This window comes from Nelumbo lutea, chromosome 3 (assembly GCF_056320005.1).
Source record: "Nelumbo lutea isolate HS-2025 chromosome 3, American lotus-T2T, whole genome shotgun sequence".
Classification (NCBI taxonomy): domain Eukaryota; kingdom Viridiplantae; phylum Streptophyta; class Magnoliopsida; order Proteales; family Nelumbonaceae; genus Nelumbo; species Nelumbo lutea.
In genome coordinates, this window is record NC_142686.1 from 6,983,500 (window position 1) to 6,999,217 (window position 15,718).

General features: G+C 45.7%; 1 protein-coding gene and 1 pseudogene across 2 annotated transcripts; both read right to left on the bottom strand.

Moving 5' to 3' along the window:
- Positions 1-3,030: 3,030 nt before the first annotated feature.
- Positions 3,031-5,552, bottom strand: LOC148862641 (leucine-rich repeat receptor-like serine/threonine/tyrosine-protein kinase SOBIR1 pseudogene; annotated as a pseudogene). The gene has a single exon (XR_016109823.1). The product of XR_016109823.1 is annotated as a leucine-rich repeat receptor-like serine/threonine/tyrosine-protein kinase SOBIR1 pseudogene (transcript).
- A 5,150-nt stretch (positions 5,553-10,702) lies between these two features.
- LOC148862642 (uncharacterized) lies at positions 10,703-11,770 on the bottom strand. The gene has a single exon (XM_088974403.1). It carries the CDS (start codon positions 11,768-11,770, stop codon positions 10,703-10,705), a length of 1,068 nt encoding a protein of 355 aa, XP_088830529.1.
- Between the last annotated feature and the right edge of the window lie 3,948 nt (positions 11,771-15,718).

Below are 15,718 nucleotides of genomic sequence, written 5' to 3' on the forward strand. Positions count from 1 at the left end.
TTGATCTCTCCAAATCCTTTGTTGGATTTTTGTTCCCGAAGGCTGACAGAGTAGTAAACTGAATCTTCTCATTATTGACCAATGGACCTGCGGTCTTGCTACTAAGCGTAGTTGTGGTTGAGTGCACAAGTCATCGCTCAATCAATGGGCAATGAAGTGGAGTAATCTGACTCTGACTCTGACCCACAGATTTTCCATCTTCGACTTTGTGCCAAAAACTGGCTTGCTATTCAGTCCTCACAACACGGTGCTCCCGGCATGCTGTAAGTAGCTCTCAACATGGTGTGAGAACGAATTTGTGAGCATTCAATCCGATTTTTCTGCACGTTGCTTAATTCTTAATTCTTAATTATTACACATATATTTATATAATATATATATTATAAATATGAAAAATAAAAAAACCGAAAAATCAAACCGGTCAAAAACGGAAACCAACGGACTGGTTAACCAGTGGTACCGGTTCGGTTTCAATTTGGAGAAATAGAAAAACCAGTACCACTGGTTCGGTTTGCAAAATATGCCCATGATTCGGTTAACCAAACCGTGGACACCCCTAAGAAGAAGCATAATAACAATATGGGGTCTAAAGACTCAAAAGTCCCTTACGTTGAGCGAAGGTTACCTATTTATAGCCAAAGATCCGCGTTCGATTCAAATGAGGTTTTGAGGGTTATCGGGATGAGGTTGCCTGTAGAAGTCTTTGGGATGAGTCCTAATCCACGACGGTGCTGTCCTCCTTATCCGTACAGGGCTCCTCTTCTTAGTCATGCTTATCCGTCCTACATGCTGCTAGTGTGGCCAAAGAGATAAGATGGCTAGGGAGATGCCATGTGGCATTCAGGGCTAACTCGACCATAACCCAAACACCACTCCCTTAGTTCCGAAGTCGAGGAGTGTTGTGCTTGGCCACAGTGTAGTGTGGAATAGCTTTGCAGTCTTCGACTGAGAAACTCTTTAGTGAAGCATACCTTTCCAAGTTGAGCGACCCAAGGCGTAACTGGTTTATTGGGCAAACCGGCCAGTTCGATGCCTGTACCATTTTCCAAGTTTGCAGTGGCGTTGTTTTGTTTTACCGAATTGTCAAAAGGAGGCATTGAATCATCATCATCGATCTACCTTGATTTGTGTCGTTGGGAGTCCTATAAAAGGGGAGTGAAGAGCATTTCTACTTTGTCATTTGCGAAGAGTGTTGTCTGGAGTTTGGTGAGAAGTAGTCCTCGGCTCGACTGGTGCTTCGGTTTTTCGCAATCTTTACATTCACTTTGGTAAGATGTCTTATTCTTCATCCTCTGACTTCTTTAGTTCATCTTCCTCTTCTTTTAGTTCTGGTAGTGAGTGCAAGCTGGGGTCTCTCGTCGAGGCTACTGTGCTTACAGTTCGTGAGGTCAATGGCGAAGGGGTCAAGGCCAAAGTAGTGTAAAAGGAGGGGCCCAATGTCCCTCCGCGGCTCGGCAATTGCTTTGGGTCCACCCCATGTTGTTTGACCTTTTCAACGATTGCTACTTTTCTTGGTCTGATCGAGCCCTGTGCCTATCTGGGTGGCACTTTTTAGCATCCTTGGGATGATGATCGACTGTTGTAAGCACCAACGCAGCAGGGGAATGGTATGGGGAGCTTGTGTTGGTTGTCCCATTGTCTTCATCATAGCAAGAATCTGATCGACCTTTTTGTTGCATCGCTTGGAACAGTGCGGGGTTGACAATGACTTGCTGTTGTGACTCCCGAGGTGGAGAGATGTGGTGAGAATAGGATCCCCGAGATGGGGATCAGGTTGCAGAGCAATCAGATGTGTTTCTTGGCATGGTTCTTGATTGTGCGGAAGGAGTTTCGGGAATGGCTTTTCGTCGATTCCCACAAACGGCGCCAATCTGATGTTTTCTGATCTGAGGTGTTTCGAATCAAGATCTCAATCAAATAGTCCTACCAACTGGTGAAACCAAAGTGGAAGGATGAAGTCGCGCAACAAGATCTGAAACCAAGAAAGAGATCAAAGGCCCGAGGAGTTGTTCCTCAGGTAGGCACTCCGATGCTCAAGTCAGTAATGGAAGAGATGGGTGGTCGGGCTACACAGTTAAGAAGAATGTCAGTCCGAGCAGAAGCAAAATAACAGTATGGGGTGTGAAGAGTCAAATGTCCCTTACCTTGAGCGGAGGTTACCTATTTATAACGGAAGGTTCGTGTTCAATTTGGATGAGGCTTCTGGGGTTGTTGGGATGAGATTGTCCGCCGAGGTTTTCGGGATGAGTCTTAATCCTCGAAAGTGTTGTCCTCCTTATCCGTACGAGGCTCCTATTCTTGGTCACGCTTATCTGTCCTATGCGGTGCTGATGTAGCCGAAGAGATAAAATGGCTAGAAAGATGCCACGTGGTAGTGGGGGGGGCCATTTGGACCATGGGGGAGTAACAACATGTTTATTGTTTAATGCCTTTTTTTCAAATGGCTTAGTTTTAAATTTTAGAGTAATTTAGATGATAAATGTTGATGGTTATAAGCACTTATCAGCTAGCGCATCTATGATTGTGAATTACTAAATTTAATTGGCATTGAATTTGAATCTTCTTTCGTAGTACTCTTTATTGAAAAACGACTAGTATGAAATAGAACTATTGATGGGTCGGGTAGTCCGATGGGCCCGACCCGGCTTGGCCCAATTTAAGTCGGGCTTGGACAAGATTTCAGGCCCTCGGTCTCCGGCCTAAAATATCAGAGTCGAGCTTTTTAAAAAAGTCTGATTCGAATCCAAGCCTTACTTGATAATGTATTATATTAATAAAAATATATTTTATATAATAATAAAAAAAAAATATATATATATATTATATTTTCTTTTTTTTTTTTAAGTAATAATGAGAATTTTCATTATTTTTTAAATTTTAATATCTTTTAATATAAATAAAACAACTTTTAATTGAATTAAATGAAAAATCTCTTTTTTTCTTAAATTTCTTATAATCCAGCCGGTCGCTCGTACCTGAGCATTTTCTGTTAATATAGAGACAAAACCCGGCCCGTGAACAGGTCTACTATGAAATATGAATCAGCAGAAAGCTGCACTTTAGTACACTATTATTAATCTTCCTTTTAAAGAAAGGAAAAACAGCAGCCAACTAGTTTTCAAGCATTTTAATTAATCTGCAACATTTTAGCAGAGAAAAGAGTAATTAAATTAACCAGAACCAGCAAACAATAACAGCCACTCTATTAATTCAAGGGAATCTTTAGCTTATTAGAGGCCAAGGTTTCAATTCACCACTTGAAACGTGGTCAGCGCTCAATCTGAGACAACATGCAGCGGACATCCTTGCTGTTGGGTCTTTGCTTTGGATCATCCAAGGTGCAGAAGCAAGCAATCTTGAGAACCAGCAGCATCTGGTTCTCGAAGCCGTTCCCCATCAGCTTGAGATCGATTGCCCTCTTGGGGTCCTCCGATGCCATTACATTTCTAAGCCATTTCAGTAGGCTCATTTCATCTGTGTTCTGAAAGAATTCATCGGAGGGAAGCTTGCCCACAACCAGCACTGCCAGAATCACTCCAAAGCTGTATATATCACACTTGTCCGTGAACTTGAGCGTTTGGTGGTACTCTGGTGCAATGTACCCGACTGTTCCAGCCACATTGGAAGTTGTCACATGGGTGTTGATGTCCGGTACTGCCTTGGCCAGCCCAAAATCGGCGATGCGTGCCTCCATGTCGTCGTCGAGCAGAATGTTTCCGGGCTTGAGGTCTCTGTGAATTATGCGAGGACTGTGATTCATGTGCAGATACTCAAGGCCAGCTGCCACCCCAAGAGCGATCTTGTGGCGTACCAGCCAATCCAATTCCCTAGTCCCTTGTGACACCTGATTCAACACATCCTGTAAGCTCCCGTTCATCATGTACTCATATACGAGGTAATGGCAATCGGGCCGAGGCACATGGGCAAGCAGAGGCAGCAGGTTTCGGTGCCGAATCTGACCAACTGTTTGGATTTCTGATCGGATTTGCCGCATCTTCTTCGTTAGATGCTTACTTTCTTCCTCTGCAAGATCAGCTGCGTCCATAGGGTTGGGCTGAATTACCTTCTTGATTGCAATGATCTTGCCATTGCTTCCTGGTAATTCAGCCTTGTAAACCTCTCCGCAGCCTCCTCGTCCGATGATCTCCACAGACGCAAGCCCATCTTCTTTCTCTAAGAAGGATAAGTCTTCTGCCTTCTTGATAAGTGGGCTAAAGATAGCCGGGCCTGAGTCCTTTACTCTACCATTGATGCAAACCAGTAGTAGTTTAAACAGCACTGCCACGATCATTCCCGATACCATTCCAGCAGCTACCCCAGCAAAGAACCCGAAGATCCAGCCCTTTAGCTTCTTTTTATTTTTCTGATGCTCATGCTTTTCCTTTTTCTCTGAGGATGATGAAGGCGCCTTGGCTTGGGTGGAATTTTTCTTAGTGCTGGTCGGTGGCGCCACTACAGAAGTCTGGTTATTCTTTGTGGAGTTCTCTGCAAATATGTAGCGCTTCGGAAGAATATTCTTTGCCTCCAATCCGGAGATGGAGTGTTCTACCCGGTTCAACAACGACGCGGGCACTGGGCCTTGGAGGAAATTGTTTCCAGACAGGTTAAGAAATCGGAGATTGCGGAAAGAACGCAATGATGCCGGAATTTTTCCATTGAATTGATTGTCCGCAAGAGAAAGGTTTTCAAGGTTAGGAAAACGTTTTAAGAAGCTCAAATCGCCCGAAAATCGATTTGAAGAGAGGTCAAGGGAACGGAGGCCCACAAGAGAGGAGAATTCTGGTGGAATTTTGCCGGAAAGGTGGTTGTTCCGGAGGTAGAGGATTTGCAATTTCTGGCAGTCAACGATTTCACGAGGAATTTTGCCAACAAGCTGGTTGTTAGGGAGAGACAGCTCTCTGAGCTCAGTGAGACGTCCGAGTGCAGGAGAAAGGAATCCGCTGAGCCGTTGTGATTCCAGTACGATTCTAGTAACTCGGAGCACAAGTGAGTTACCCGAGTATCTCCTTTCGCAGAATATACCGGCGGCCGAATTGCATGGATTTTCCGGCAAAAAGCGTTGACCGTAGAAACCACCCAAGTCTTTTCGGATAAGCGAGAGAGCGTCGAAATCCGAAGGGTCAAGATTCAATCTGGCATGAACGAGAAGGGAAAGAGAAAGGAAGACGAGGAAGAAGAAGTGGAGGATATGGGGAAGGGAAACCATTTCTGATTTCTCTTACCAATTACCGACCGGCAACGGGCAACGGGCAACGGGCAACGGGCAACGCCAAAGTGCCGGTGTGGATCAACAACATTCAACAAGACTAGAGTGGTGGTGCTGGGTTAATGAAAGAAGGGGAGCCGCGTGAAAAAGTTGAAGCACTGTGGGACCCACAGGCTTATTCATGGAAAGCGTCTATACCCTTTAGTCTTCGCTGTTTACTGGGCCATGGGCTATGGCCTGGCCCATGCTACCATCCTGTTGAGTGTTTAACTTGAATCTCTATCTCTCAATCTCAGGTCAAGTGGAGATTCCACTAGTCTTAAGTCTTAACTCTCAATCGTGCAGTGCTTCCTTATTTCGTTTATTTTGACCCGGTCAAGATCTAGCCTTAAGATAATAATCCAACGTCAGCGAAACGAAAACAAGATCGACCGTCTCTCACGTTAGAGTTAGAGTCAACATATCGTCTAATGTGAGAGTTGGCAGATCAAAACCGTTGAAATAAAACATCAGATCAGAAACCAAATCTCGAATATGGGAACGCAAAATTCGTGGTAAACATGTCTGTCTGGTCGGTTGAGGGCCCACATCTGTCCCATTATTCAAGCCCTGTGGCCCACTTGGCAGCGATTACTAATCAGGATTAACATTTTCGTGAATAAAAAAGGTGGGTTGGGTAGAGACTAGAGACGAAAGACTCGAAGACCCGAAGCGGGGACAATCAATTATCATTTATCAATCCAACTAGACAACATGGAAATCGTATTTGGGTTATTCCTATAAACAAATAAAGCCTTTAATAGAAATTAATTAGTTAAATTAAAGTGGGAGATAGACATGTAGATTTGGCCCCCTTTAGCTCTGCACATCTCGGCCAAGCCCTTGCCAGTTATTGCCCATCCCTGGTCGTTTCTGTTGAAGCTCAGCATGTTCTTGATCTCTTCCATTACGTGATCATCGTCGCCCCGGGTGTAATGGTACTGTATCTTGGAGTAATATCTGCCAACCTTCTGTCCAACAATGACCAAGCTTTAGCTTTTTCGTCCTTATCAATTCAATTATCCTGGACAACATCCGTACCTTATCGATTCAATTAAAAAGAATCAATATCACAATATATAAAAAATAATAATTATCCAAATCAGAATGACCTGATCAGTCCCATCCACCAAAAAGTAAAGTGTCTAAGTTGCCCTCTGGCAGGATGGCACTGCACTGACCACTGGTGAAAGCTATGAAGGCCAAAGTTGCCCATTCAAAAATTCGATTTTAAATTTGATATTTAACATAATCCGAATATCTTATTCATCAATTTGATATGATTTGATTCAATTCGATTCATTATTTAATTTTTATATATAATATAAAATATTTTTATATATAATATATATATATATATATAATAATTAAATTATATATTTATATCAATAAAATATTTATTTTATATATTTATTAATTATCTAAAATAATTAATTAATCAAATTCAAATTGAATCAAATATTCGAATGATTGATCGAATTTAAATTTAGATATTAATTTTTAATATACATCAAATTAAAATTCAAATTTGAATATTATGTCACCGATTCAAATTCGATCCGTTTACATCCCTACATGTGGGTACTCGAACATGGACGCTTGAAGTTGCTCAAATTCCCTTTGCTGCCGGATACTCCACTGAAGCGACTAGGAAGCCAAACCACTTGGAGCTGACTCTCTGGGCCGGATGAATGGAGACGAGTAGACGACGTGTTTCCGTCATTCGGTGTACACTTGCTCGAAAATGTAAAGCTCGTCCAAGGAAGAATTAAAATTAAGGTGTGATATAAGCGGTAGCACATTCTTCCCCTCAGAACCTCGAGTCGATCGAGTCAGTCAGTGGTTGCATATATCATCTTAATTTGGAGTAAATTAAAGGAGCGCTCTGGATCAGTATTTTCGTCATGTTGTCATTCTGGGGTGTTTCGAACAGGCGTACAAGCAGCCGAAAAGCTTCAACGTGTCTCTTCTCCTCTGCACCATTATACATATATATAGTATTTCATGCTTAATTAATTAATTAGTACAACAAAAACACCAGCAGACATATGTCTTCATTATATAGTAGCTCTATAGTAAGAACTAAGGATGTAATCACCTATATAAGTGTTGGTAGCAAAGTCGGAGTTGCCTCCTGAAATGGGTTATCATGCATATTATGAGCCTCCCTATAGGATCTCGTCACGGGTCAGTCCATCGGGAGAGACTCCTGTCTTCCCTTACCCTTGCTCTTGTGTACAAACCCTATTGTGGCAATTGTGTGGATGATTTATCCAAGAGATCATCCGAATTCTCCTAATATCTTTCTTGGTTGAAAACTAAATGCCTTTACTTCAATTCTTAGCTCCTTAAATAGGATATTACAAAAGGAAACTCCTTGTTGAATTTGGCTAGAATAGGGTAATCTAACTTAAACTCAAACTCCTAATTACCTATTCCTAATGGTAACACAATTCTTATGATACGCTCAAGTTATCTAACAAGAGGGAGAATGATCTAGAATAAGGAGAAGAGAGAGAGAGAGAGTTTGTTTGTAGAAAAGCCAATGCCAACTCCATTCATTCCGGCTATATTTATAGCCTTATGGTGCTACAAACTGGGAGTAGAAATAGGAACTACTGCCCCTTAATCTTAGGAGCTTATCAACAAAAAAACAGAATGCACTTATCTAGGAAACAGAATGCACTTATCTAGGAACAGAAATTGAAGACTTATCTAATGCACTTATCTAGGAAACAGAATGCACTTATCTAGGAGCAGAATTGAAGACTTATCTAATCTAACAGAATTAAAACTGAATGGATAAGGCTTATCCCAATTAAGAGCTAACATGACCGGGTCTTCTGCTGCTATCCACTTTGACCGGGTCTTCAGCTGCTGCATGCATGCACGTATCATTCTCCTCCCCCCCTAAAGGACCCTTATCCGCAAGGAAGTCGGGATAAGCTTTTCTGAAGCGCCATTCATTCTCCCAGGTTGCATCCTCAGCTGGCGCCCCAATCCATTTGATCAAGACTTCGGATTTTGGGCGGTATTTGCCCTTGTGAATAATACGGCGATCCATGATTGCTTCTGGTTGGGGTAGGATGGTCGAAGTATCCGAGATTGGAGGAAGCTGAGTGGAAGTAGGGGTGATGGGTCCCAAGTGCTTCCGCAACAAACTGACATGAAACACATTGTGGATTTGAGAGCCGGGGGCAAGGCTAAGCGGTAGGCTACTAGACCAATCTTCTCAATGATTGGGTACGGCCCAAAATAACGTGGGGCGAGCTTCATGGAACGCCGAAACGCCACCGAGGTCTTCCGGTAAGGCTGTAGCTTCACATACACGAAGTCACCTGCTACGAACGAGACTTCTCGTCGGTGCTGGTCCGCTTGACATTTCATCCGGTTCCGGGCTACCTGGAGGTTATGTTGTAGCTCGCGTAGGATGATGTCCCAGTCACGCAAGTATTCGTCAACTGCCCCTACTCGAGCTGTACCCGGTACATAGGTCAGGAGACTAGGGGGTGGGATTCCGTGGACTGCTTCGAAGGGTGTCATTTTGGTGGAAGAGTGACTAGAGGTGTTGTAGCTGTATTCTGCCCAAGGAACCCACTCTACCCATTTTCGCGGCTGGTCACCTGCAAAGCACCGTAGATATTGCTCCAATGTCCGGTTAACAACTTCGGTTTGCCCATCGGTTTGGGGGTGGTAACTGGAGCTCATACACAATTTCGTCCCATGCATCTGAAAAAGTGTCTGCCAGAATGAGCTGATGAATACCTTGTCACGGTCGCTAACAATGGATGTTGGTACTCCGTGTAGGCGGACAACGTTGGCAACAAATGCCTTCGCGACTGTGGTGGCAGTGAATGGGTGTTTTAAGGGAATGAAGTGGGCATATTTTTTCAACCGATCCACAATTACCATGATAACCGTGTACCCGTTGGAGGAAGTCAATCCTTCGATGAAGTCCATGGAGATGTCTGTCCACATTTGATTAGGAATTGGTAATGGCTGAAGCAATCCCGTTGGTCTCATGCAATCTGTTTTGAAGCGCTGACATACGTCACATTGTTGCAAGAACTCCTTCACCGTCCGACGCATGTGGGGCCAAAGGAAGTTGTGCTTGATGCGAGAGAGGGTCTTATGAAACCCAAAGTGTCCCCCTACAGGGGATGAGTGGCAGTCCGCCACCACCTTTGAAATCAAGGTGGAGGTGGGGCTCAAATAAATCTTGTCCCCCTTGAACCATACCCCATCCCATTGAAGCAACATGTGGGAGGGTCGCTTTTTCATCAATTTCCCATAAAAGGTGTCTTGTTTGACCTCTTCTTGTAGCATCGGCCACCAGTCTGCGTGTGGTATAGAGATGGAAAGAAACTGAAATTCAGCCATACGTGACAAGGAATCCGCACCTTGGTTCTCAGCCCCTTTTTTATACTCGATCTCATAGTCGTAGCCCAGTATCTTTGGCAGCCACCGCGTTTGTGACGGTGTGGTTATCCTCTGCTCGAGTAAATATTTAGGACTTTTTTGGTCGGTGCGGACTGTGAATGGTTTCCCAAGCATATATGGGCGCCATTTCTTAACGGCTTTGACAATAGCTAACATCTCCTTCTCATAGGTGGATAATGCCAAGGCTGAACCTTTCAATGCTTCACTGAAGTAGGCCACCGGTCGGTTTTGCTGGATGAGGATGGCACCAATCCCGGTTCCACTCGCATCGCATTCAATCACAAACCGTTGGGAGAAATCTGGTAGACGTAGGATTGGCGGTGAAGTGAGTGCCTTCTTCAATTGCTGAAAGGCCAGCTCTGCTGCCTCGTTCCATTGAAATCCCCCTTTGGTCAACAGTTGGGTTAAGGGAGCTGCAATGCTTCCGAAGTCGCGGATGAACTTCCGGTAATATCCTGCTAACCCGAGGAAGCCACGGAACCCCTTTGTTGATGTCGGTGTAGGCCATGCGAGAACAGCTTGTATTTTGGTTGGATCAACGGACACGCCTTGTTCTGAAATCACATGACCCAAGTACTCGACCTGCGAAACCCCAAATTGACATTTTGACATTTTTGCAAATAATTTGTTAGAGGATAATACAGTTAGAACAACTCTCAAATGAGATAGGTGGTCTTCCCATGATTTACAATAAACCAGAATGTCGTCGAAGAAGACCAAAATAAATTTCTGGAGGTATGGGCGGAAGAGGTCGTTCATGAGGCTTTGAAAAGTTATAGGTTCATTCGTCAAGCCGAACGGCATCACTAAGAACTCGTAATGCCCTTCATGTGTTCGGAAAGCCGTTTTAGGAACGTCTTCTTCTTGCACTTGAATCTGATGGTATCCCGACCGTAGATCTAGTTTGGAGTAAAATTTGGTGCCGTAGAGCTCATCTAATAATTCATCAATCACGGGAATGGGATACTTGTTTTTAATAGTGATTTCATTCAGTGCTCGGTAATCCACGCAAAACCGCTAAGCTCCATCAGCCTTCTTCACTAGCAAAACCGGCGATGAGAATGGGCTATTACTTGGACTTATCAGCCCTGTCTGCAAAAGCTCCTTCACCATCTTCTCTATTTCGGTCTTCTGGTAATACGGGTATCGATATGGCCTCACACTCACCGGTCCTTTGTCGGGAAGCAGTGCAATCCGGTGGTCATGTGGTCGTTTAGGAGGCAGGCTTGTGGGCGGCTCAAACACATGGGAAAATTCGGTGAGAAGGTGGTCCATCTCGGGTGGAAGAAAACCTGGTTGGCCGCTACTATGTGAAGGAACTATTTGAAAAAAAAATCCCGTACCTTGTAACCCATTGCATTCCTTGTTGGTTAAGGCTTCGATGCTGGCTCGTCCCAATCCTTGGAAGGTGCAAGAGAGTCCCTCCTTTTTGAACGTCAAGGTTAGTTGTTTGTAATCCATCTCGACGGGTCCAAGCGTCTCTAGCCACTGTACTCCCAACACCAACTGGCATGCTATGACGGGAAGAACATAATAGTCAGCGGTAACGGGGTGTCCTTGAATGGCGAGGGTGAGAGATCGGCACTGCCCCATACACTCGATCTTTTCACGGTTGGCCACCATAACTTGAAATTTCTTGTCTCGGTTCACTGGCAACCCGAGCTTGGAGACGATGGCTTGGTCAATGAAGTTGTGGGTGCTGCCGCCATCAATTAATACGATCACGTTCTTGTTTTTCAGTTTCCCAAGAACACGTATGGTTTGCGGGTGCTCAGCTCCTGCAATAGCGTGGAAGGAGATTTCAGGGATGGCTTCTTGGTTTTCCTCCTCCGATTTGACAGTCTCCGCGTCCGCCGGTTCCGGATCCTCAATCATGAACAGTTGTGGACGTGCACAACGGTGGCCGGAGGTGAACTTCTCATCACAGTTGTAACACAGCCCCTTCTCACGACGTTCTCGCGCCTCCTGGTTGGTGAGTCGCCGGAATGTTGAAGAAGGAGCACTGGAAACCTGGTTCGCACGCGAGCTTGGTGGAGGCCCAAGTACACCGGCCATGGGGTTGGGCGACGCCTTCTGGGTTGTCATGGCTGATGGGGATCGAATCGGTTGGCTAGCTCTCCGCTGTAAGTGATTTCGTTCCTCAATTAACCGGGCCACTCCAATCGCCTCTATCAAAGTTTGAGGCTGCTTGATCTTCACATCTAAACGAACGTCATCACGAAGTCCTGCAATGAAACAGCCAATGAGAAAGCTCTCGGGCAGGCCGTCAACTTGGTGAGAGAGCCTCTCGAAGGCTTCTTGATAAGCCGTCACAGTGGTGGTTTGCTTTAGGCGGGTTAATGCCTCTGATGGGTCCTCGTAGTCGGTGGGGCCGAACCGTTGTAACACCGCTTTGGAGAGTTCTTCCCATGTGAGCGGTCCGCGATGCTTGGTCAACCACCTGTGCCACTGTAAGGCGATGCCTTCCAAATGGAAGGAAGCTAGCTGCACCTGTTGGTCCGGAACAATATTTTGAAATTCAAAATACTGCTCTGCCTTGTAAATCCAACCGCTCGGATCATCCCCATTAAATTTTGGGAATGACAGCTTGACGTGTTGATGAGGGTGGTCATGGGTGGAGCTTGAACGGGAAGTATGGGGCTGTGAGGATTCTTCATGGGCGAAGGGGTTGGTCTCGGGAGTGGTATTGGGAGTGGTTCGTGAGGCTCGAAGGGCTTGGAGTTCAGTTAACACTGCTTGCAAGACAGTGTTCATTTGGTCGAAGCTCGACTCATGACGTGCTAAGGTTTCATTGACCTCATTGCGGAACTCCGCGTTCGTCTTTCCACGGGTGTCCATGGTCGAACCGGCTCTGATACCAATGATACGCTCAAGTTATCTAACAAGAGGGAGAAGGATCTAGAATAAGGAGAAGAGAGAGAGAGAGAGTTTGTTTGTAGAAAAGCCAATGCCAACTCCATTCATTCCGGCTATATTTATAGCCTTATGGTGCTACAAACTGGGAGTAGAAATAGGAACTACTGCCCCTTAATCTTAGGAGCTTATCAACAAAAAAACAGAATGCACTTATCTAGGAAACAGAATGCACTTATCTAGGAACAGAAATTGAAGACTTATCTAATGCACTTATCTAGGAAACAGAATGCACTTATCTAGGAGCAGAATTGAAGACTTATCTAATCTAACAGAATTAAAACTGAATGGATAAGGCTTATCCCAATTAAGAGCTAACATGACCGGGTCTTCTGCTGCTATCCACTTTGACCGGGTCTTCGGTTGCTGCATGCATGCACGTATCATCTTACTTAAGATAAGATAAGATAAGATAAGGATAAGGGATGAGGAATGGAGTAGCTGGCGGCGAGTTGGCAAGCAGAGCTGATGTGGTCAGATAAATGTGGACCCACCCTGATGAGCTGTCATGTGGATCCCGCCCTACTACTGGTACGAGGCGGCACGCGCATCTCATATTGTTGCTGCCGTGTGGTGCGTACTGCTGCCGTGCGGTGCTGCCTAGTGCTACTACCGTGCTGCGCGCTACTGTTGGGCGGTGCATACTGCTGTGCGACCTGCTGTGCGTGCCGCTGCCTATAACTACGCCAGAGTATGCTACCAGGCGATGTATCCATAAAAATGCAATTGATGATCTTGTGGATCAAGCTATACAACTCCCAGGCCTCAGCTAGCTGTCGATAGTAAGTAACTACGTACGTACCTAAACAATTGAACTCCGAGTTGAGTTAATTAATTAAATTGATCAACTCCAATCTACATTGGCTGGGCATTAATTGCATATATAAAACGGACTCATGAGTCATGACCCAAGACAGTGAGGCCACAACACCACCACTTGGTTAAGTATTAGCATCTCTCGTCGAGGAGGCTCATTACCACATCAAACACGGGTTTCAAACGCTCCAACAGGGAGTTGTCTAAGGAGCATCGAATCGGCTAGCTAAGCTAACTGCCAAGGGCGCCGCTAATGATTATTGATACACCCACCTTAATTAATTTGTGTCCCCAAGCCTTGAGTAATTTCACGGTTGTGTGGACCGCTAATGAGTAATGATACACCCACCGGAGCTTCCATCGATCTAGTTAAATGTCTTCATCGCCATTAATTTGTGTCCGATGTTGACAATTTCCTCTCGCCCTCCTGTTACGAGTGACTCCTTTGCCGCGCCATCAAGCACCTACCATGAACCATTAGAGTGTCAATCGCGTGCCTTCAAGGTATCAGCATGTGTGTCATGGGTGGACTATGCATGTATTTTGTAAGGGGGACCGTCAATGGTGTTATTGTAAATATATAGTATGAATTTTCATTCTTTTGATGTTTCTTAATGTCACTCCCCCAAAAGCTTAATGTACTCTTTGAGGGGAGGTAGGTAGTCGAATGAGTTCATAAGTGATGGAGCGCAATTCGGCCGGTCTTATCTGTCAACGAATTCGCCTCTGAGCTGGAGTGTCGGGGAGCCTGAAATGGGAAAGATGAGAGAACTCCAGGGGGAACCCGGTGTGATAACTCCGAAGCTCAAGTCAGTAATCTCTCAAAGGCAAAGTGTAAACCAGATAGCACAAAGTTCACATACCTTGTTTGTTGGGGGTAGGGGGCCTTTTATAATCACTTCGCGCACTCGCTCCGAGGCCCTTGTCAGGTCGGGTATGATTACCCTTGCATCTGTCAACTCGGGCGTCGTCCTTTCTACTAGGACAGAACCGTCACTGCCTTTTGTCGGAACCGTCTCTCTAACTAGAGATGGCGGTGTCAGGAGGCGGTGGCAGGTGGCCGTTTGGTGAGCGGCCGTCAAGCGTTAGATCCCAAGTCAGTTTGGTGCGCCACCCTCGGGTACGAACTTCCTCGGTGTCCGGCATAGTACGGTTTATTTGGTTTTGGTGCCCTGAGGGCGATGTGGAGTGGTGAGCGAGGTGGTCTTGAGTTCGGAGGTATGTATAGGGCAGGTCAGCTCGGCGAGGTCTATCCCGAGCTGTTGCACGGCAGGCCAGTTCGGCGAGGTATATCCCGAGCTGTTACAAGGCAGGCCAGTTCGGCAAGGGGTATCCGAACTTTTACAAGGCAGGCCAGTTCGGCGAAGTATGTCCCGAACTGTTTTATGCAAGCCAATTCAGATTACTTTTCTAGTTTGGGGCCAAGGGTGAGTTCGGGCCCCTAGTAGGGAGTTCTTACCGCTGGTTTCTCTCCTTGGTGCTCGCGCCTTAGGCTTGCTTTTGTGTTGAGCTGTTGCCTTTGCCACGTGTTGCATAACTGTGAGGTCGGGCCAAATCTTCCTTCATCAATTGCCCCCCACTCCTCGCGCCAAGTGTCTTGCCCTAGTGTAGGGAGTTTTGTGAGGCGGTAGGTGGATTTGTCCTGTTCTTCAAATCTTTACTGCGCGAGTTGCTTTTGCCAGGGTTCTTCGGTTTTCTGGAGTGTCTGAGAAGGCGGGAGACGTGCCTACTGCTCATAAATGTTGACGGACGAGGCAGCGCGCGTTTATTTTAAATTTCAAAAATTCGCGTCGCTGGGACGAGTCATCGGGTCATTCAATTTTGAAAAAAGCGCGCCACTGCCGTTCTGAAGGGACGTGCGCTGGCGGTTGTCAGTTGCAGGGAAACGTGTGGCGTGTTGTCAGTTTCAAAAAGACGTGCGCCGGCGCGACATCGGTTTCAAAAAGACGTGCACTGACGTTTCACTCTTTTCGGAAAGACGTGCGCCAATCACGTCTCGATCTCAAGGGACGTGCGGTCAGCGCGAATGCGGACCGTCGGATTGTCTTTGATCTGCACTGTCGGTTCTTGGTTACTGTAGCTATAAATAGTGGGGGACCCCAGTCGATTTGTCACTTATGCGGTTTGCCTCTTGAGCTCGCGTCCAACTTTTCAGCTCGCGTCCAGGTTTTTCAGCTCGCGTCTAGGTTGGTTACTTAGCCTTCAAGGTTTTTTGGCTTGTTCCCGTCTCCGGAGCCTTCAAAACTTTCTGGTGAGTACCTTCCTGAATCCACCTCTTTTCCTCGATGTCTAGCTTCGATAGCT

Bases quoted from the DNA above. Each gene is read 5' to 3' on its own strand.
- LOC148862642 (XM_088974403.1), bottom strand. From the start codon at position 11,770: ATGACAACCCAGAAGGCGTCGCCCAACCCCATGGCCGGTGTACTTGGG.